The sequence below is a fragment of the Phyllostomus discolor genome, chromosome 5 (assembly GCF_004126475.2).
Source record: "Phyllostomus discolor isolate MPI-MPIP mPhyDis1 chromosome 5, mPhyDis1.pri.v3, whole genome shotgun sequence".
Lineage (NCBI taxonomy): Eukaryota > Metazoa > Chordata > Mammalia > Chiroptera > Phyllostomidae > Phyllostomus > Phyllostomus discolor.
The window spans coordinates 23,618,362-23,642,932 of record NC_040907.2 but is presented as its reverse complement, the minus strand read 5'-3'; the positions used below and the strand labels follow the sequence as shown (position 1 = coordinate 23,642,932).

The 24,571-nt window shown below is 34.5% G+C and overlaps 1 protein-coding gene across 5 annotated transcripts in view; it reads right to left on the bottom strand.

The window, feature by feature from the left end:
- The window catches only part of AGO3 (argonaute RISC catalytic component 3), a 103,236-nt gene that overhangs the window by 26,392 nt on the left and 52,273 nt on the right, over nt 1-24,571 (bottom strand). For 3 of the 5 annotated variants that reach the window (XM_028512136.2, XM_036025770.1, XM_028512141.2), the window contains 6 exons: nt 10,864-10,998; nt 6,398-6,485; nt 6,129-6,276; nt 5,611-5,730; nt 2,301-2,423; nt 1,877-2,010 (listed from right to left, as the gene is read on the bottom strand). In XM_028512136.2, the coding sequence (XP_028367937.1) occupies nt 1,877-2,010; nt 2,301-2,423; nt 5,611-5,730; nt 6,129-6,276; nt 6,398-6,485; nt 10,864-10,998 (748 nt within the window). Of the gene's footprint in view, nt 1-1,876; nt 2,011-2,300; nt 2,424-5,610; nt 5,731-6,128; nt 6,277-6,397; nt 6,486-10,863; nt 10,999-23,775; nt 24,540-24,571 lie in introns of those variants that run through there. The other 2 variants (XM_028512139.2, XM_028512140.2) reach the window with 2 other exon arrangements.

Sequence of the window (24,571 nt, the reverse complement as noted above, 5' to 3'; positions counted from 1 at the left end):
GTTGCTGCTTGCACACCACCAACTGGGGACCTGGCCGGCAATCAGTAGAGATTTAAATTAGACAATAATCATTTTCTTAAGGAAATTAGATTCTAGAGAGGAGATAAGAAACTTACACAAAGAATAATACTTATTATTTAAAGATTTTATTTATTAATTTTTAGTCAGAGGGGAAGGGTGAGAGAAAGAGAGGGAGAGAAAAATCAATGTGTGGTTGCCTTTCACGTGCCCCTGACTGGGGACCTGGTCCACAACCCAGGCTTGTGCCCTGACTGGGAATTGAACCGGTGACCCTTTAGTTCGTAGGCATCTCAGTGTTCAATCTACTCAGCCACACCAGCCAGGACTACACAAATAAATATAACATAATTCTACTTTACATAGGAAATGACAAGTACAAATAAAGAGGATATTAATAAATTAGTATGTTTAGAGTTAAGAGATTACTTCCAGCATCACAAATCACAGAAAACTGAGCAGTATCTAGATGAGTAGAGATAGTAAACAGAAGCAGGTGTGGAAATGGAAAAAAAAAAAAATGCTAGGGAGATATAGGGAATACAGTGTTTCAGTTTTCTGTCCAAAATATGTGAAAATGAAGACATGACTTAAAGGGCAGATGATTTTAAATATCATATTGATTTTTAATGTTATTCTTTGTCAAAGAGAAGCCTAAAAGGGTTGGAGCAAGTAGTCACAAAAGGGCTTGGTGCTCTTTCACAGCAGCATGCCTTCTCAAACAGAGTGACAGCAGAAGCCCCTGAGATTGCCAAAGGCCCAGTGTCCTTCGAGTCCAGTCCCAAAGGAGAGGAGACAGGGAAGAAAAGAAGCCAACATAAAAAGGAACCAGGAAGGCAAGAATGGAGAGAATGTCAAGACAACAGTCACTTGTACCTAATGCTGCACAAATTTTGAGGAAAATAATGTTGGGAAGAGACCATTAGAAATGACGAGATACTGGAGACTGTTCAGAAACCAGTTTCAGTGGAGCATTAAGATTTGGAAGCCTTGGGAGCCCAAGAGAGTAAGTTAGGTATCTGAAAACTGCAGATTTTTAAAAAAATTTAAACAGAAGATTGTTGAGCATTTACATGTTAAGGGAACAAAATTGGGGAAGAAGGAAAATGTGTGAGATGGAGGCCAAATCTTGGAAAGCAAGGAAATGGAAATGAGGAGTTAAACCACTTTTTCAAGGAACTCGAATGAGAAATAAGAATCTCATTTAATCTTTACCCAGCAGACCAATACTATTATCTCTACTCTAAATAGGTAAAAACTGAAGCATAATGAGATTAAAAAAATTTCCACAGTAAAAAAGCTAGAAGTGGCAAATTGATTTTTTTCCGAACCAAAAGTCAATGATGCTCCTGCCATACTACAAATGCCTAGAAGAATGAATCAGTGACTTTACTATGACTAACAAAATTAAGAATCTTCATCAAAATATTGAGAAAAACCTCTTGAATTTCTTTGTTTAAAAGATTTTATTTATTTATTATTTTTAGAGAGGGGAAGGGGAGGAGAAAGAGAGGGAAGAAACATCAGTGTGCTGTTGCCTCTCAAGTGCTCCCTACTGGGGACCTGGGTCACAACCCAGGCATGGGCCCCGACTTGGAATCAAACCGGTGATCCTTTGGTTTGCAGGCCAGCATTCAAACCACTGAGTCACACCAGCCAGGCTGAGAAAAAGCATTTTTACACTTGATCTTAGCCAAAAGGCCAAGAAGCAATTAGAAAAAGCATTTTTAAAGGCTCAGTGATTAAGTATACTTGATACTGAGGCAATATAGGTTAGATTAGTAGCTGAATATTTAAAACTAAAATACAAAATTTAAACACAAAAAGGTTCCAAAGCCAAACTAACGAGAATACGTACTTCAATATTTCTTCCCTGCACTGCCTCTGTGTGGCAAAACAAGCTATAGCCCACATTTTGATTTCAACCCCTGTGTGGAACTGTTTCCCTCGCATGTCCCATACTCCATGGCTTGGTGTTGCTACTGTCCGATTCTGTAAAAAAAGAAAGAGAAATATGGCAATAAAGAACAAAACAGTTTATTTCAATAAGCATATATGTATATATCTGGTATTCTACATGCAATACGTTATTCTAAATCAATGTTAGTTATATTTTTATCATAGAAAAACACATTCTACTAAACTCAAGCAAAGACATCTTGAAACAAAAAGTATTGTTGGAATAATAAAACAGTTTTTAAATTCCAGACTTAGCTAAGAATGACCTTCTCTCCATACACAGAAACTGTATGTTTATCATTAAAACTATCAAGAGGTTTTACCCGTCCTCCGTACTGGAGCATAGGAGCTGGAAGTACGCGTCCGGTCACATGGGCCATTTCATCTCGAACTTTAAATTGAAACTCCTGAACAAATGGATCTGTTTCATAATTTGCACTTCTTACCTAACAAGAGAAAGTCATTAATTACTTTCAAAATTTCCCTAATGTCCTGCTTTATTTATTAGAACTCTCTGTTTTTTCACTATGTCAACAATGTTTTACAGCAGGTCTAGTTAATGGTGCCCTCAACTACAGAGAAGAGTTCATCTTAACCCAGGACCACTGATTATTAATGGACTGTAGGGCGGCTGTGAATGTCCTGGTAACTTATAGAAAATTTAAATGTATCAGGTTGAACAGTCGAAATTTCAAGTATCTACAACACATGAAAATGGTAATTCTATATGATTAATATATTTTGGGGAGGGTGATCTAGAGATTGTAAGAGAAATACCTAACTTAAATAAGGTTAAGAACCTCTAATTAGAAGATCCAGATATGTACTATTAAAATTACACAGGATTTAATAGCAACTATTGGTCATTATTTCCCCCTAATTACTATGGCGCCCCCCTCAATTACTTGATATTCAATTTATATAAAATTTACTTCAGTATTTTCAGATAAAAAGTGCCATGTTATGAAAATTTACTTAATGGGATACATTTAAGATAGATAAGAAAGTCAGCACAGAATACAGATTATAATTTTACATAGTACACCCATACATATAAGGAATTTATCATAATTCAACATAGACTTGGCTCTCGAAGTGTAATTCATGTTTACAGAATACTATATAGTAACAGCTTTTCAAAATATATTTACTTGGTCTCAGAGTAAAGGGCAAATAGGGTCACTAAGAGAAGGCAATGTTTAAGTCTTTGAGTAACAATCCATTAAAAAAAAGAAACAACTATATGAGTCCTGGCTGGTGTGGCTCAATGTACTGAGTGCCAGTCTACAAACCAAAGGGTTGCTGGTCCAATTCCCACTCAGGGCACATGTCTGCATTGTGGGCCAGATTCACAGTAGGGGGCGTGTAAGAAGCAACCATACATTGATATTTTTCTTTCTTTTTCTCCTTCCCTTCCCCTAGTGTAAAATTAAATAAACAAAATCTTTTAAAAAAACGATATGACCTAAACATGTAGAAAGAATCTCCCCAGAGTAAGCAGGAAAAGTTGTTTTCTAAATTAGGCACTGATGCATCTTTTTTCTATTTTTTTTATTGTTCATGCTATTACAGCTGTCCCCACTTTTCCCCCTTTTTTACCACTTCCACCTAGGCCCTGTCCTCCCAAGCCCCTACCTGCAGGCCCTCACCACACTGTTGCCTGTGTGCATGGGTCATGCATATATGTTCTCTAGCTAATCCCTTTACCTTCTTTCTTTCATCCCTCCCTTCCCTTACCCCTCCAACAGCTGTCAGTCTGTTCCATGTATCTAATGTCTCTGATTCTATTTTGTGCCTCAGTTTATTTTGTTCACAAGCCAGTCACTGGTGCATCATTTCTTCAAGCTTAAACTCCATCCACTTCTTGTGTATATTTTTCCATAGTAAGATTATATAGAATAATAACTTCTATTTACCAAGACTCACTGCACGATGTGCTAGGTGCTAAATGTTTAATCATTAATTTTGACACTAGTCTTATATAATAAATTGGAAGTAGTTACTGAAATTTTATAGAGATAGTGAGAGGTTCTAGTCTCTTTAAAGTATTAAATCTTGTCATAGTAGATCAGAGAAAAATCCATGAGAACCACCCTGTATTCTGCTAATTAAATATCATGTAACAACTTTTATGCACTCCTTATAAAACTGTAAGGAATAAAGCCCTTTCTTCTGTAATTGGCTTACAAAATAAAGGAGCCCTGTAATCTTTATTCAACAATCTTTAAAATTGCTTTTGAAAGTGTTTTTAAATTGTTTTAGGTAATATTCACATTTCCAGACTTTTTTCTCTTCACTCGGACAATTTGAATGATAGTAAAGAACATAAAATCCAGGTGCCTTTTATTTTTCATTTTGCCTTACCACATCAGTTTTATAAAGTGGTATTGATAATTCCTCCTTCCTCCCCATTTAGAATGAGAGAGCTTAGAAACCCTACATCAGCGATTTTCAACCTTTTTCATCTCACTGCACGCATAAACTACTACAATTTTGTGGCACACCAAAATTGTATTTTTTGCCAATCTAACCAAAAAGTAGGTATAATTTTGACTCATTCACACTGGACAACTATTGTGTTGGCTGCTGTCATTTTTTTTCTTTTTTGGCAATCTAAGGGAAAAAGAGGTCAGTGTCCCTGAGTAAACAGTTAGGTGTTACATATTTAAAAAATTCTTGCAGCATATTAGTGTGCCTGCCATGGCACACTGGTTGAAAATTGCTGCCCTCCACAGTTAGAGCTGCTTTATATTTCTTTATTCATCTTGTAGTTGCCATCCTGATACTGGGAACTAGGCATTTCTATGCTGAGTGTTAGATTTTCACTATCACTAGTCATAATACCTTTACTTTTCTTCCTTTTACCTTCCTCTATTAGGTGGGAGGCAATAAAGTTTCAGTTCACTAAATGGAAACATTAGTTCTGAGAGAATCTGTTCTGTACCTAATTAGAGTTTGGGATTAAATTAGAAGAATCTAACCCTTCTCGTAGAACCCACTAAGGTTTACCCCCAGAACACCACTAGATTATTTACTTCTATGATTCCTTTTAATTCTGATAGCTCAAGAAACAGCAATAAGGTATGAGCTGATAAGGATATGGTTCTTCAGTAGCTCACCTACACACACACACACACACACACACACACACACACACAGTGGTACTTCAGTACTCATTAATTCATTCCCATGAGGGGCGAGCAAGCAACAATTGCAACATTTTCTCTTGTGGGGTGGCATCGTTACTCACAAATTCTAGCAGGTCTAATGCTTGAATTCAAAGTACTGAAACATTTTTTCTTGTCAATGTTTTCTTGCCATGTGAGGAGGATCAGTTCTGACCAGTTCTGAAGGATGAGTACTGAGGCATCACTGTGTGTGTGTGTAATGTTACCTTATTATTTATCTACTTTAGAGACAGGAAAAGGGAGGGAGAAAGAGAGGGAGAGAAATACTGATTGGTTGCCTCTGGTACACCCCCCCAAACAGGGAACCAAACCCGCAACCCAGGCATGTGTTCTGACCAGAATAGAACTGGTGACCTTTCGCTCTGTGAAACCAACCAACCGAGGCACACAGATCAGGGCTGTCTTAATATATTTTTAATTCCCATGTGTAGGGTTAAGTACTAACCAATCTGCTAATTTCGTCTTGTCTATCTGGTGCAGATCTTGCTGTTGCTTTGATCATAGTGGAAGTCTGATTGTCTGTTAGCTTCTTGATGCATCGCTGCCCTGCCACAATATTACAAACCTATAAATAAAAAAACTAGATGTATATATCTTTTTTAACTCAGTGCTAATTACATATGAAAAGAAATTTTAAAATCTACTTCACTAACTGCTTCTTTTTAATTATCATATTAAATAAAAAATAGTCAACAATACTGGTCCACAGTATGATAATAGCTTGGTAAAATGTACGCTTGAATAAAAAGGCTGAGAAGGAGTGTCTCAAAATGCTAAGAGTGGTTACATTTAGAGTAGCAGGATTGTAGATATATTTTTTCCACATTATTTTATTACCAAAAATTTGGAATAAAACTGAAAAACAAATCTCCAAAATAAATGTGAGTATAAATTTACAGCCCATAACAGACCACAACAGAAAGATGAATAAGAGAATAGTAATAAGAAGCCCAAACACATTACTTCTAGTGGCAGATATGTGTGTTTCTGCTCCTGCCCCACTTGCAGACAGGGAAGGTGTGGGTACTTCAGCTGAAGAGTATACTTTTCTCTGAAATACTGTGCTACTGTTCTCTCCACAGTTTGGCCATTTTCTAACTGTAAAGGGAAGCTGTAAAAAAAAAAGTACACATTAATAACTCATCTCATTATGAGCCAGCAAAAGTCCCAATCTGCTAACTAAAGCAAGCCACCTCATATCCTCTCTGCTGATAAACGCCAGTTTCTCTTACGTTTGATGATTGGCAGGCCTTCTTGTTACATTACAAACCCGGTATTTCCGTCTCATTGTTCCACAATGAGTCACTTCAACCTTCAGACCTGTTCCCAACAAGAAAAACTGAGGTTACAGAACCATCACATGAAAAATATTTGTATCTATAAAGCCTGTTCACCATTAGAAAAACTCAAATTCTAAACGCAAAACCTGTGATATAGGTACTGTGATAGTAATAAAGGATTTTATATACAACATTGCAAATAATGGTTACAATCACAACAGACCTAATTCCAAACAGTTTCCCTGTCATGTCCAACTCTACACATTAAAGAAACAGTATCATAAAATTTTCAAACCCTGTAGATCAAGGGGCAAAATTCTCAATTAAAAAAAAAAACTTGTTTACAATAAAGTCCAGTGTTTATGCTGGGAAAGGGAAGGAGGAATGAAAGGAGTTGCGGTAATTCTCAGGATATTCTATAACCTTCAAAGTGTGTGAGAGCTGAATAGCCCAGTCATCACATACTGAGTGAAGATCAGAATTTTATCAAGTTCAAGACAAGTCCTTCACAGCTTTTTAAAGCAGGGAAGAAAAAAAAAATCCTGGCCTTTTAAAATTTAAGCGGAGTGACAATTTTGTGTAAGTATAAAATAGTGACACAGCCTTTACTACTGACTATTAGAAATCAAATGCAACCAAAATAATTCCTAGATCAGATGATCCCTACTTTCTTATAGAATCAATGACCTCTTTGAGAATCTGATGAAAGCAATAAACTCAGGAAAATACACATTATTTACCATATGATTTTATATGTTCCTGGATTCTTATAGCCCATCTGTGGACTCTAGTGTAGTGATTTGCAATCTTTTTTCATCTTGTGACACACATAAACTAATGACTAAAATTCTGTGACACACCAAAAAATAAATATTTGTTGCCCATCTGACAAAATAAGGTATAATTTTGATTTACCAAAAAAAAAAAAAAAAAAAAAAAAAAAGGAAAAAAGTAATTGCCTACTCTTTTTGCTCCAAAGTGACTTTTAAAAAAAATGAGGTGCCTGTACTTGTATATAAGGATTTCTAATACTAAGAATCAACCAATCAGATGCAACCTTATTATGCGATGTGACCAATAAGATGCAACTCCTACTTATTATAAGACCTATATATTTATGGTTCAAGATAGGGCATTCACACCGGATGACTATTATTGTGTTGGCTGTCATAATTTTTTATTGACAGTCTAAGGGAAAACAGGTCAGTGCCCCTAAGTAGTCAGGTATTGCATGTTTTAAAAATTCTTGCGACACACTGGTTGAAAATCGCTGCTCGAGGGGTTTCTGGATCCCAGGCCTGTTTTAGAAAGTGAAGCAATGAACTTTTAAATCATTGGCTGAAATTCTTTGGGATGAATTTTCTTAAGCAGTGCTATCCAATAGTTTTCTGAGATGATAAAATACAAGTTTTCTATCTCTGTGCTAATATGGTAATCACTAGCAATATGTATGACTGAGAAACTGAAAATGCAATTTAATTCTAAATAGCTTAAATTTTAAAAGCTACATGTGGCTAGTGGTTACTGCATAGGCCAGTGGTTTCAGTGCTACCTAGAGAAGAGTTAAACAGATACAGTGGCTACTGCTCACGGATAAGCAACTCCACTTCTGTGGCCTACAGTCCAAAGGTGGGAAATCTAAAAAGCGGTAGATGGAGGACAATTTTAGTTCTATGCTAGTATTTACAGTTATTTTTGTATTATTTGCCTTTTATGCCTATGATTCCTATAGTGAAGCAGTTCTTAAACAGAGGTGATTTTTCCCTCCAGGGAACATTTGGTAATATTTGGAGAGTTTTTAAAACATTTTATTTTTCAATTACAGTTTACATTCAATATTATTTTGTTTGAGTTTCAGGTGTATAGTATAGTGATTAGACTATCATATTGCTTTACAAAGCAATCACCCCTGATACTTCAAGTACCAACTGGTACAATACATAATTATTACAATATTATCAACTGTATTTTCTATGCTGTACTTTATACACATTTTTGATTGTCACAGCTAGGGGTGCTATTGGTACCTGGTGGATGCTAGATTTAGGGATACTCAGATCCAGAGATGTTGCTAAATATCCTACAATGCACAGGGCAGCACCAACTCCCACCTCTGACCATAGTAAAAAATTATCCAGCCCAGATATCAACAGTGACAAGGTTGAGAAACCGTACTATAGCATAACTAATTTTCCTATCTAATTATACAGAACCAAATATAAAGTTTGCTCACAGTAGTTTTTTCCGATCCATCAGTAAAAATTAATGTTAAATGAACACAGTGTCACGGTACCAGAGTGGTAAGGGTTTTTCTTGAGTACTCTATTGAATCAGTGAGAAATAATTTTTTAATAATTACCTTTTTATAAAACTAAAATTTCAGATCTATGTCTCTACATCATCAAGAAGACTAGAAAATAAAATATTATCAAAGGAATGCCTTAAAAGAAGGAAACATGTTTAGGGAAAAAACAGATAATTTGTAACAAATTTCTGTTATCTTACACTACTTAGTATTTTGTTTTCAAGTCTTCCCCCTAAATTAAACAATTTATTAATAAGGTTCTACAAGCCAACTGTAAGTTTTTACAGAAAACAAATTAGTATTCTTATACACATATGGTACTTCTACCATATACTTCCTGCAGTATTTCTGCTGTTTAACCATGATGAACTACTGCACGAAGAAACCATTCTCATAGTTAGGAGAAAGTTTAAAATGGAACCAAACAAATATACTAAAGAAATGTATTCACACTTTGTATAGCACACTTTGAATCACTATTTAAATTTTCATCAAATTCCTCGTACCAGCTGAAAATTAATCCCAAACATATAGCCCAGAACATGTAACATTCATTTTTTTGATTTACTGTGGTAGGAATACATGATATATTTTTAAGAGTCCTCTTTAAAAAAAAAAGCCCCCTTGACTTTGAGTGGAGAAAAAAATCATTAGTTTGTTAATTAGATCCAGCTCAGACTTTTTTCTACAGTCACAGACTCCAAATCTAGGGGTTAGCACAAAGTTGAATTTTAAAAAAATGAACTACATAATTCTTTGCCCAGGTTCCTCTCCAAACCCTCCATCCTGGCTTTAATAAATATTTAACCTATAACTTTAGCTTTACCTTCACTATAACATCAACTTTATAATGCTTTTGAACCATTTTTTTCAGTCATTACTTTAGGTCCCTGAGCAGTTGAAGTTAAGATCGAGTCCATACTTTTTGGGCAGCAGTTGAATCCTTGTTCTGTAAATCTTGTATTTTCTGTGATAAAGTGGCGGTATTAGTTGCCTGTATTGTTACCGTAAGATAATACTGATTTCATGATATCAGAGGTGGTAATTAAGCAGTAACTCCACTGGGAACCATGGCATTTAGATAATCACATATTAATGGTGTGTAATGCACTACCTCCCAGAATGCTCACCATGCAGTTAATACAGATTAATAATACAGAAAGGATAACGGTATAACTGCAATAGAGCATTACATAACATTTTCTTATTTTGGTACTTTGATTACTTGAGATAAATGGATGCTTATTTTCAAAGTTGTAAGGATTTTCCTTGTAATGTTTTATTACAATGATTACCTCTTTCCTGGTCACTAAAGAATGACTGATGACTGTAACAAGCAGGGTGTATTCAGCTACTCTGAATCAAAACTGCTCTTCAAAAATCCTTTAACTTGTTGATAGAGTCAGTGTATGTGGGTTTGCATATAACACTGTGCATGTATATTTAAATGTATATAGAAATGTACCTACATATAAAGAGTAAATACATACAAAATATATGTTTTAGAACTCTATTAAAATTTGTTTCTTTTTTTTGGAAGACCGTGTAGACAGGTGAGTTTATATTAGTAAAACACACATGATGCAGCACCACTGCACAAATTTTAGCTACTAACTAAAAAAGGCAAGATATGTGATCAACGGTATCATGTATATGAAATAACTATGTTCCAACTCTAGAAACAGGCTAGCCCACATCCATACATTTTTAAAAGGATAAAATAGTCTGTTATCACTTCAGAAATATAAGTCATTATATTAGAATATGTTCAAAGGATGATTCCAGTTCTAAAGTAATAATGTTTCTGAAATAAACTTTCTACATTTAATGGTATTACAGAAGTATTTCCCTATGAGATGCTCTTATACTTCAGCTAGTACGAAAAGGTATTAACAGGAAATTAGCTGGTATTAATATTAATTCCATCACTTGGTACTTCTTTCATTAAAACATTACCTGAGATGTTAAGGTAATGAACTTAATGCAACATTTTATACTGGATTTTTACTTTACTGGTAATGCTACATGACTAGATTTTAATTAAAAGTTTTTTCAATAAAAGTTTGTTATACCCGTAAGTTTTATAATTAAGTTGTTCCAAATGCTAATTCACCTTTTATCTCTTTGGTGAATTTTACCCGATGAGAATCAGTCAGAGGTCTTGGTTGCTCATCAATATTATGAATGTCAAGAACTTCACACATGAACTGAATTACAGGTTGTGCTTTGTAGAAGGCAGTGGCAGAAACTAAGAAGAAAAACACAAATAGTACAAATTAATGTTTCCTTAAAAAAAAAACACTATCAGCTTTGATGATAATGAACTAGAGTTAAAAGTATCCTTTATGTATACTTACATACATATAAAAATATTTTCCAATTAAACATTTTCAATTTGATCTCTGTTTGACTGCAAGACAAGCACAAGAACAGAAAAGCTAAACACTACAGTTCTTACAATCTATCTCTTTCACCATGGTAATTGAATCATTGCATTCTCTACTACATGTACAGAGAAGTGTTCTGGGTGTGAGACAAGGCTTGTAAAAGGACAAAGAAAGCCTGAGCTCCTTAGCAAATAGAAAGATTAGGTATTATTTCTTAAACAAAGCATTCTATGCCATTCCAGAGTGTATATTCTAATGAGAGCTTTCCCTGTCTTGTACAGATTTGAGAAGACAGCAGTATTAAATGTTATTAGTACTAATGCAAGCTATAGTTGGTGATAATAGTAAGGAGTATCTGCCCAATGTTATCTAGCTACAACTGAAATTTTCTAATAGTCAATCAGCATGATTTCTTAATGTTGGGTTTTGGAACTGGAAGAGCTTCACAAATGGTTGGTAGATCACTTTCACATATTTCTTAAGTGCATACTTAGTGACTGATATTATATGCTATACAGTAGGGATATAATGAAAAGTAAAACCAAAACAGACAATAAGCTACGTGCTATATTTTCCTTCTTAAAAAAACATGTCCACTGTCTGCTAAGTGTAAACTTTTTATGTGGTGCTCTTTCTCTCTCTCTACTTGGTTTAGGATTGTACATCCTCCACAAACTATCCCTTACCTCTAGAAGAATATTTATCAAGGCTTTAATAGCAGTTATCTAAGGATGTGTGTGGGTGGTGAAGCTACTGTAGATACTTTTATTTTTCCCTTTTTATCTTTAAATCTTCATTTATTATAGTGAGCCCATATTCTCTTTTCCTTTATTATAAATTCAAATAATACATACAGAATAAAGACTTCCTCCAGTCTCCAAGTAACCATTGTTGTAGGTAAATATGTCTAGATATACTGTGTTCTTCTAATGTGCACGTCCAGAGATAAGATGTACACACGACCTTTTTTTACATGAGATCAATGTTGTATGGCTTATTATGATTTTTTAAAATTAATGACGTGTCTTAGAGATCCTTCCATGTCACAACATTCTTTATAATGGCTTCATTTTATTCTACAGTTTGGTGAATAATAATTAAGTAAATATATAGACCCTTTCCCTCAGTGAAAAAGAACAGAAATGATAAAACATTAGAAACACTATTTTGGGCTTTTCTTTTTTCTCATTATATAACTTATAGATCAATCTACATGTACAAATATGGAACTGTACCATCATTTATCACAGCTGCAGGATATCTCATTGCATGGATGTATCCAAAAATTCAAGTCCCTAATAATGAATAGTTACATTGGTTTTGTTTTTTTTACTAGCACAAAAAATATTCTAATGAATGGCCTATGTGTGTGTTCAAGTACATGCATGAGCACTTCTCTAGGAAGATTTAAGAGGAATCAATACTCAGTGCTAAAATTCCATCCAAATAAACTTTAGAAACACCTCCACAATTTCAAATATTTAAAAAAGAGAGACTGATAAGACTGGATTAGCATTCTGGATATTTGATTCAATTCAAAGTAGTTTTAAAAATGCATACATTGCCCTGGCCAGGTGGCTCAGTTGGTTGGAACATCTTCCCTGCACCGAGAGGCCACAGGTTCAATCCCCCATCGGGGAGGCTATGGGAGGTAACCAACTGATGTTTCTCTCTCACACTGATATTTCTCTCTCTCCCTAAAATCAATAAACATATCCATGGATGAAGATTTAAAAAAAATGTATACATTATATTCTATTGAAAGTGTATGGTGGTTACCAGAGAGAAGGAGGTGGGAGGGTGGTAGAGGGTAAAGGGGGCCAATATGTGAAGATGGAAGATGATTTGACTATGGGTGGTGGGGACACAATATACAGATTATGTATCATAGCCATATACACTTGAAATCTATATGACCCTATTAACCAATGCCACTCCAGTAAATTTAATAAATAATAAAAAGAAGGAAAATTGTTCTTGTGCACTGAAAAAAGGCTGGCAGGACACATACCAAATAAGCACATATTGTTTCTAGGTTAATTTTTAAAAAGTAAGTAAATAAAGGAAAATAAACATATGATAAGTAACACGTTTGTCTTTCCTTTAATCCTACAGATAAATTTTCTTCACTTGGATTACTGTAATACTAACTTTTACAACCAATGTGTCCTTACATCAACGCTGAAGCTACGGAACGAACATTTATCCTATTTAACATTCTATTATTTTTCCTTAGTGTGTATCGCGCTATGCTTCCTAATCATTTTACTGTTTACTATCTTCTCTAGAAGAAATGTGCACATCCGAAGTGACAAACTTTGTGGAAAAAAGCTTTTAGGGCCTCAACACGTGGCACGGAGCGGGACCTCTCTGGCACCCCAGCCTGCAGGTCGCTCACGGAGGCCTGGGCTCAGGCTGTCCACCCATAACCAGGAGCTTCTAGCTGCCGCTACTGTGCAGGCTGCGGCGCCCGGCTTCTACACACCTCCTCTGTGGCCCATGGGTGGCTGCTCCTCACCACAGCCCACGTGGGACCCAGGCCAGGAGGAGCTGCTGAGGTGGGTCAGGGCAGTGGCAATCTGGACACTGGGAGTTTGGGCACGGACGAGGAGGAGCTCAGAAGATGATACAGTCCCACTTTTTGATGATACAGAACCGTGAGGGTGCAATATTACCAACCAAAGGAAAAGTCGGTGACTCTCTGCTAGATGTGATTGAAAATAATCTAGATATTGATGGCTTGGGTGCGTGTGAAGGAACCTTGGCTTGCTCTGTCACCTCATCTTTGAAAGCACCTATATGAGAAATTAGAAGCAATGTCTGATGAGAATGGCATGCTTGATCTGGCATTCGGGCTAATTGGTCCTGGCTGGACTGCCAAATCTGACAAAATCTATGGAAAAAATGACTGTTCAAGTGCCTGATGCCATGGCCAGTGCCAGACAATCTACTGAAATGGGCAAGAACTCTTAGGAGAGAATAAATAGGAATATTTTCACAAAGTTTAACCTATTTTATATAAATATTATTTTTAATATAATTAAATGAGAGCACAGATGAATGGGTTTATCATTATGACCAGCTTTACCATTTTAATTCACCTTGTATAACCACTGAATTTTATCGTTTGAAAATATGTAATCTTTATTTGGTTAAAATATAAAAAGAAATCAAATATTGGAAAACAGCATAATAAAATGTTACATATTTTACCTTGTTTGTTTACCAACTTTAGCAAAATGTTTTCACATAAATCCAATGCCTGCTTCCCTCTAAAGCAGGTTTAAAAAGGTATTATTATCCCTGTTAGATGTGGGTGGAGGCAGAGGTCTAAAATGCACTGTCCATGGCCATAGAGGGAATTAGAAAACCTGTACTCGAACCCACATCTAGAACAAGTTAGATGTTCAGACTGAAAATGGAGAAATTATGAATATCTTATAGTAGTAATTAAGCGTGAATGTGAATGGGAAGCACTCTGTGAATTGATTAATTTAGAAGACAGCTGTTATTATACAAATGTTTCAAAAATTTTTAAATAAGCTCTTACAAAAGATGGGTTGAGTACAGTAGAATTAGGTATGAGTTTCAATGAGCAAAGATCTGCTTTAAATTCCTTGGTCGAATCTTTAACATTTTATAAACCTACACATACACGTATTTTATTCCTTCCCCTTTCATAAATTAGCTAATTTTAATTGAAAAATATTTGTTAAACCTTAAAAAAATCTATTAACAAAATACACTAGATTAATGTGCTAAAGGAAATAAGCATACAATAATTTCTACAGATGCTCTGCCCCCCCCCCCCAAAAAGCATTAGATAAAATTCAGTACCATAGCTAATACTCTCACTGTACCAGGGTTAGAAGGGAACTTTCTTAATTTGATGAAAGTTATCTATCAAAAATCTATGGCAAGTTTGATGTCAGTTGATAAGAAGTCCCAGCTAGCACAGTAATTCAAGTTAAAAGAAACAAAAGGTAAAGAGAATGGGAAAGGAGAAACAAAATTATTATTCTCTGCAATATTACTGTCTACACAGAAAGCTCAATAATCTACAGATGAATCAGAGGATTAATGAGAGAGTTCAGTAATGTTGCTAGATTTAAGATCAACATATGAAAATATATTACATTCTTATACATTAGCAACCGCCTTAAAATGTAATAAAAACTTAAAATCACAACAAAAAAACATAAGGTAATTTGAATGAAATCCAAACAATATATGTACAAGACCTATAGAAGTAACAGGTGTCTTTACTATTGAAATATATTACAGAAGGTCTAAATATATGAATATACCCAATTCATGTAAATTATCTCCAAATAAGTCTGCAATTTCAACCAAAATACCAACAGGGTACAACCCCCACAACCTCTGAAACTTAAGAAGCTAATACTAAAATTAATATGAAAAAGCAATAAAACAAATAGTCAAGATAACTTTTAATAAGATCCTATCATTCATCATGATTTTTTAAATCCCATTCATATTAAGAGACTGTACAGACAGACACAGAGACTAGCAGAAGAGACCTGAAAGCCTACAGCATACTCCATACGAAAGCAAATTCCCATTCAGAAAACTAAGTACGAAAAGAAAGACTTTAGAGGAAAAACTAGAATATGTTAATCTTGGAGGTAAGAATTTCCTAAAAATGATGCAAAACTACAAACCGTTAAAACTGTAAGAAAAAAAGATATCATAAATAAAGCTAAAAAACCCCCCAAACAACCAACCAGGCTATAGATTGGTAGGGAATATGTGTAATAGATATAACGAATGATTAGTATATGAGATATTTAATGAATTCCTAAAAGTTAAGTAAAACAATAAAAGTGGCTGGCATTTCATAGAAGAAAAAAGCTAAGTGTCAAAACATAAATTTTCAATATTTTTTTTAGTAATAAAGGTAATTATGTAAAAACACAGTTTACACTAATCAAGATCGGCAAAAAATTTCAAGAGTGGTAACCCAAACTGACAAGCCAATGAAAGAAACTAAATTTTCATAAAGATTATAGGAATATCCAATAAATTTAAAGATAGGCATAATTTTGACTCAGCAATTCCACCATATTGGAATATATACTCTAGAGAAATTCCTATCTGCAAAAGGAGATATAAATAAGAATGCTTATTGCAACATTGTTTATAATAGTTTGAAAACAACTTAAATATCAACTGAATGGGTAAATGTGTAGTATATTCATCATACAATTCAAGTTAATGGGCAGGTACAAGATTTCAGATAAATAAAATCGAGAAATAAAGCACAGATATTTGAGACAAGTTTGGTGGAAGTAAGATTATTTTCAACTAGTTAGATTGCTAGAATCTAGATATGCACAAATAAAACTAAGGGAATTTTTTAATAAAAATTAACTAGATATCTAAAAAACCAGTGAGATAGTCTTTTAATCTGTGAACAGAGCATATTTCTGAATTTTTTAAGGTCACTTAAATTTCATTAAGGTTTTATAATATACCCTATAATTCTCATGTTCCTTTCTCTCTCTTTTTTAAGATTTTATTTATTTCTTTTTAGAGAGGGGGGAAGGGAGGGAGAAAAGAGAGGGAGAGAAACATCAATGTGTGGTTGCCTCTCATGTGCTCTCTCCTGGGGACCAGGCCTGCAACCCAGGAATGTGCCCTGACTGGCAATTGAACCAATGACCCTTTGCTTCACAGTCTGCCCTCAATCCACTGAGCCACACCTCTCATGTATCTTTCAATAATAGATTAGTAAATTTTGTTGCTGTTGGAAATGTATCTTTCATTTTTTTGTCACTAACTGTTGCACATTTGTTTTTCAAACTAGGTTTATTCTTTTCATTGACAGTACTGTTAGGATAATAAAAAAAGGACAGGCTTGGAAATAAAATAGATTTTAATCCTAGGTCTAACACTAATTTTTTACTGATATTTCTTCCTTCACAATATTATGTCTTTGTTTTCCCTCCCTCACTGCATTTGTTTGGACCTCTAGCACAATACTGAATAGAAGTAGTGAGAGCAAGTATCTTTGCCTTGTTCTTGATCTTTAAGCAAAAGCATTAAATCTTTTCACCATTTACTATGATGATGCTTGCATATTTTTCTAGGTGCTTTGATCAGGTTGATCAAGTTTTTCTTTTTATTGCTAGTTTGTTGTAAATTTCTGTCATGAGAATATTAAAATGTGTCAAAAGATTTTTCTGCTGAGAGGATTTTATTAATATTTTTTTCTCAGGTATCAGTATCAAAGGTATGTTAGCCTTATAAAATTGAATTAAAAAGCCTTTCCTCTTCTTCTGGTTTCTGAATTTGTGAAAGGTTGGTATTATTTTTCTTAAATGTTAGATAAGATCTACCAGTGAAATAATTTGGGATGGGTTTTCTTTTAGAAAAAATTATGAATTCAATTTCTTTAATAGATACAAGGCTATTCAGATTCTGAGAAAATTTTTATAAAGTTGTGTTTGTTATCAAATTAACTGGTATGAAGTTGTTCACAACATTTTCTTATTAACGTTTCAATTGTGAAGGATCTTTAGTGACATTCCCTTTTTTCATTCCTGATTCTCATAATATGTTTCTATTTTCTTCATTAGTATTGACAGGAATTTATTAATTTTAATGTTTTTAAAAGAATCATCTTTTGGCTTCATTCATTTTCTGTACTGTTTGTTTTCTATTTAAATTTTGCTCTGATCTTTATTATTTTTTACCTTCTACTTACTTTGGGTTTAATGCATTCTTTTTCTAGCTGAAGACAAAAGCTTTGTGTAGTAGCCAGCCTCCAAAATGGTCCCTAATAAGTCTTGTCTTGTGAGATTTGCACCTTTTTCTAAGTCTCTTCTACACTAAACATATGTGATTTGTGTAACCAATAGGATATTATAAAAATGGCAGAATGTAACTTTCATTGCTAGGCCTTAATGCCATTACAGCTTCTCTTGCTCGGTCAGGATTACTCCAGAGAAAGCCAGGTACAACATTATGAAGACACGACCAGCCCTGTCGAGAAGTCCAGAGGCAAGAAATTAGGCCTCCAGTGCAACTGTTACCAAATGAGTTTTACAGATGTCAAACAAGATTTAATTATCCACTTAAACACTGATTAAAAGTGCCTACTAGACAGGGACTCCTTCATGTGCTGGAATTCAGAGAGGAATCAGACAAAACTCCTGCCTTGTAAGAAGAGATCCTGGGTTAAGGTTAAAGAGTAACCAGAAGGAGTGCATTTCATTCCTTCCCCAAACTATAGTATAACTACAGTGAGGAATTAAAAAAAAAAAAAGACATAAATCTAGAAGGAGGAAAGAAAACAGGAAGTGTGCCAATATTTTAGAAGATGAAAAGCAAGTGAACAAGTTGTAACAGACACAGCAGATCCCCTCCCCACCCCCAAAAGAAAGAAATTCAAAGCCAGCTATATTGGGAATAAGAAACAACTGCATTTACACTACAGAATCCTTAAAAGGCACAAGACATGGCAGTACTAGGTACCTCTGAAACTGGCAATAGAAGGATGGGGTGGCATAGAAAAACAGAGAAAAACTATTTGAGAAACAGGTAAAGTCCTGGATCCCTTGTCTAGCTGTACATTACTAAATAACTGCCCCTTCTTCATTCCTGTATAAGTCTGGAGGTTTATTCTGTGGAAAAAGTAAAAGGCTGTTTGGAAAGAGGGTATCAGGTACAACTGAGGGCAAACAACTGTACCAAAAACAATGGATTAAATAACTAAAAATATTAAATACAGACAGACATTCCCTAAGCCAGAATCCCCAACTTGGCCTCCAGAAGGCAGGCAGACAGACTGTTACCCTCAGGCAGGTGTTTGGAAGACTCATGCTTGGGTAACTTGATTAGCCTAGAGGACAGACCTAAAGGTTCTAACACTGCAGGTTCCCCAACAGCAGCTGACTGAAATCACCCAGTGAAGAAGCTCAATGTCAACAGCCCAACCAATGAATTCAAAGTTTCTAATCAGTATTTATATGCCCACTGAATCATGAGTAAATAGTTAGGGATATTACATATTTGAGGAACACCTCCAAAAATGGAAGACAGATTTAAACAAAAAAAATTGGGGAGGGGGCGGAGATAAGCATGTGCAGGAAAAAGAAACACAAAAATAAATTATTCTCAGAGCTAAAAGAGGATACTACATTTATGAAACAAAAATAGCATCCTATATTAGAACATACAGAAAATTTTTAAAAATCTTAGAAATTAAAACAGCAGAAAAAAGTGAACATTTTTCACAAAGTAAAGCAAAACAAGGGAAATATGACAGTAAGTGTATGACAGTGGATATACAATTAAAATGGGTGATTTCTATGATATGTAAATTGAACCTCACTAAAGCAATTTAAAAATGGAGCACTGCTTTCAAATTTATGAAGGAAAATTATTTCCAACATAAATATCCAGCTTAAGTATAATCTAGGTTTGTTGATATATTTTTCCAATGTGTAAAGTGTCAAAAACCCCCAAACAAACCCTTACCTACTGTGTACTCTTTTCTCATGAAACTTGTGAACATTGAAATAAGGGAGGTAGGGCTGAAAAAGGACGCAGGAAACAGGAGATTAATTTGGGAGAAAGACAAAATTCCCTGGGGAGATAGTGAAGTGTGATTCCAAGAAGACAGCTATGTATCAAATATGAGGGGCGTGCCTGACCAGATGAAACATGGTGAACCAAGAAACAGATCTAATGAAGACCGTCACTGAGATCCCTGCAGCTATTACACTGGTTTTCTAATGTGAGCATAGAATGCAGAGCCTGGTACAGGTATCTGTACTCAGCCCTGCTAGATCTCATGTTGATCAAGTTCCTGCCATGCCTGTCTGAAATCAGACTTTAATTTCACTCTAAAGAAATGTTCTCCTTTGATCTACTGAGAAGACTAATAGGAATATTATAAAAATAAAATTATTTCTGAATCTTTAGAGACCTTATACTTGAACTAAAGGCAAACATATGAAACAAGCAACACTAACAGTGATTCATAAATTACTTACCAAAAATCTCTTTTCCTTACAAAGAACTTTTGACTCAGCCAGAATTACAATTACTAAAATTTACAACCATTTATATTTTCTAACTACTTTGTACTAAAAGCAAAACACACAGTGAATATATTCATAAAAGCTACTTTTTACTGAAAAGCACAAAAAAGTAAATGAAAATAAAATAACATTTTCAAATTAAATTTGTCTGCCAGAAATCTTGCTTCTTAAGGGATACTGTACAGCCGTGACTATTGAGAGCATAAGCTTTGGAGTAGAAAAGCTGACCTCTATCTTTTAAATATAAACTATACAATCTTGAGCCTTAAATGTAAACTATGGTTATATTTAAGTATAGGCTTAATAGGGTAAATATAAATATAAAATATAAACTATGTGACGTTGAGAGAGAGAGAGAGAGTCACTTTAGAGAAAGTTTAGAGATTTTCACTCTCTGAACGTCAGTTGGGGGTATCACCTAACTCATACAACTATGATGGAGTTTATACGAGATAATTCATGTAAAAACCCCTTAGTGTTCATTCTATCCAGTATGGTAACAGGTAAATACGATTATCTCCATAAGGGAGCTACAATTAATAAATACCAGATTCATTGTGACGCTCTCAAAATGTGTGAATTACGATAGTAAAATAAAAGCTGAAAATGAGTTTGGCCTAAAAGCAGGTTAAACTAAGAATAAATTGCACATTTTATTGATTCTAAGATGCCAATGAAGGTAGGGTTTATGGATATTTTATGTAACTTAAAGAAGAAACCTGACAAACTGTGACAATTAAACCATAAACAATAAGACATCTCCCAATTTCGGAGATGAAGAAATGTGAAAAAATTATGAGTCTTAAATTGGTAAAATCAAGTAAGTTAACTTTAATAGGTAGTTGAGGGTTAGGATATTAAGTACCATGAAAATAATCATTTTGCAGACAAGATTAAGTCACACAATTAGAATTAAACTGCTCTCTTTCTTAGAGTACTCTTCCATGCTTATTTCCACCAGTGCCACCTAGGTCCCATCTGTCACTTCCTCAGAGACTAGAATGGACCCCTCTGTAATATGCTCCCATTGCACTCAGCACTTCTTTGTAGTACTCATTATATTATGGAATACCAGTCTTCTCCAGCAGATTTCAATAAGGGCTGTTCTAAAATCAGTGTAATATACCAAGTGCAAGGGCTGCAAAATCAGCATCACAGAAAAACAAAAAAGGAATGTAAGCAAGTAAGGTAGTCAGTGCAGCATTTTCACTCCTTTTTCAGAGTGGCACTGCATATTACTACAATTAAAAAATTAACCCACTTAAAATTTTAGGTTTTATTTTCATTTCATTAAGACATCATATAGGTCTTTAAAAATACGATCAGTCTTCTGAATTCTTTGCTTCACAATGGCACAATAAATTATCTATAGACTTTGTTTACACAAATGAGCATATTATCAAATTTTCCTGAAATATGTAGTCTTACAGGTTTATCTCTTCTCCCTACCCCAACCAACCCATTCCATTCCTCTTCTTTCTTTCTACCTAAATGGAACTACTATCTTGAAATCGGTATGTATTGGTCTCATCTAGGTTTTGCTCATTTTACTGCATTTGTATATACCCAGTATATACTTCTGTTCTATTTTAAATTATTGCATAAATAACATATTTTGCTATATGCTCTGCCCCTAACTTTGTTTTCAATACATATACATGTAGATCTGACCCATTCATTCAACACTTACAGTATATATTATTATATAATATTATATAACAATTTATGTAATCATTCAGAGTATTTTCTCATCCTGCTTGCTATTAATAGGAATTAGACTTTCTAATTTTCTGCTATTACAAATAGTACCTCAGGCACATATAACAGATATATCTATGAAACACTATGGATTTTAAGACACATATAATCTCATCTTAAAAAAAAGATTTCACTTATTTATTTTTAGAGAGAGAAGGTAGGGAGAAAGAGAGGGAGAGAAACACTGATGTGAGAGAGAAACATTGATTGGCTGCCTCTTGTATGCACCCCGACAGAGAACCAAGTCTACAGCCCAATCCTGTGCCTTGACCAGGGAATTGAACCTGTGACCTTTTGCTTTGTGGGAATGCTCAACCCACTGAGCCACACTAGTCAGGGCTGCAATTTCATCTTCACTTCATCTTTTCTAGATATTAAAAACTGCTCTCCAAAGTTGTATCAAAGCATACTTGCACCAGCGGTGCATGAGAGTTCCTTTTATTTTATTCTCACCAACATTTGACACAAGACTTTAATTTTTACAAATCTGATGGGTATGAAATGGTAACGTATTGATTTCATTTGCATTTTCCTGATTACTAGTGAATCTGACAACTTGACTTTCATGTGTTTATTGGCCATCTGGGTTTCCTCTTTTGGGAAGTGCTTTTCTATTGATATGTCCTTATGAAAATATTCTCCTAGCCTTTTAACTTCATTGTGTCATTTATGATATACAAGCTTTTAATTTTAATGTAGCTAAGTTTATAAGTATTTTATTTTATGATTTATAATTTTATATTTTCTTCAATGTTAGAGATAGATTTTTATTTTCCTAAAAGAACTTCAAAGTTCTGCTTTTCAAATTTAGGATTTGCATCCATCAAGAAAGAAATTTGGGGTATAATGTGAGATGAGTCTAATTCTTTTCTTCATACAGTTAACAACTGTATAAATACCATTAATTAAATATTCTGCTCTCTTGTTAAGGATTTGAAATGCCACCTTAACATTTACTGAGTTTCCATATACACACGTGGTTTACTTTTTAGGCTCTGTATTCTGCTTCCATAATCTGTTCCTTCACTTAAAAGCAGTATGCTATAATTATTATAGTTTTAAAGTAAGAAGGGCAATTCCTCTTTATTCTTTTTAAAAATTATACTGGCTTTTAATATAATCTGATTATATTTTTTCACAAGTAAAATATAACAGATTCTCACAAATGTTTTAAATATCATCAAGGACAGATGAATAGGGATACAGTGGTAACACATTGATCAGTTTACCCTACATTAAACTGGTTACAAATGTGAAAAATTATACTGGCTTTTCTTGGTCATTAATTTTTTCATATAAATCTTCATACTGACTTATCAATAAATCCCTATTGAGATTTTACTTAAAACTGCACTTACAGATTAATTTTGGGAGAACTAACATCAAATTGAGTCTTCTCAATAAGCCTAATATATTGCATTCAGTGCTTCTCTTATGTCTTTTAATAAAATTTTACGTTTTAGAGACCTCTCAGAAATCTTTTATTTCTGTGTACCTCCTTTTCAATACAAATTCTTGATCTCATCATATTTGTTAGAGCTCAGCTAAGACATCACTTATTTCTACAAACATTTTTCTAATTTTCCAAGCTCATTTGGATGCTCCTCCTTCATGTTCTTGGTTTTATTTATTCTTTACTTAATATGACCAAGAGTTGTGCTAGGCATGGAGGGTACATACACTGGTGAATTAGATTAGCTTCATAAAGCTTTCATTCTAATAGGAGACACAGAACAATAAAGTTGTCATTCAGGGTGACACATGCTATGACAGGGCAAGTACACTGTGCTTGGGAATACATAAGAGAAATACCTAACTCAGACTTGGGGGGTGAAGGGTGTCAAAAACTGCTTCTCAAGGAAGTAACATGTAGACTGAAACCTGTAAGAAGAACAGAAGTTAGCAAACACAATAGTGACTAAATATCATAGCACTGACATCCTTGTCTTACTTTTGATTTTGTTGGAAAAGCTCCCACTGCGTAACTGTGATATCATCTACTCTTTGAATGTTTCCTCCCTTGGCTCCCTCGACATGGTGTTTTTGGCTCTCAGACTAACTGCAATAATCATCAACTGCTCACTGGTCCTTTGTCCTTCCTTAAATGCTAGTATTCCCCATGGCATTGTCCTTTTCATTTGTGCTTTCAATCTAAATACTGCTCTAAAGAAGTTTTTCCATTTCTATAGTCCAAGTATAGATTTATATATGGAGGAGTCCCAAAATTTTATTTTTAGCTCCTGCCACTACAGATTTTCATACCTGCATTTCTAACTACATATTAAATTTCTCTACCCAGATGTCTCAAAGAATCCTCAAGCTTTAGATTTATTAACATTTGGTCTATTTTTATACATGGTATATACACTGCCAACTAACCAGCAACAGCAGATCTACCTCCCATATTCAGCTGACAGCATAACCATTCATACTGGGTATGAATGAATCACTTCTCTGAATGCATGTTGGCGACTATGTCCTTCTTAGAAGCTAGTTTATAACACAGCACAGTTACTGAGCTTGAGATTTGGGAACATGAAGGCTGTTTCAAAGACTGAATAATCACAGAATTTTGCAGGTAATCAGTTTGGCTAGACTACTAGTTGCC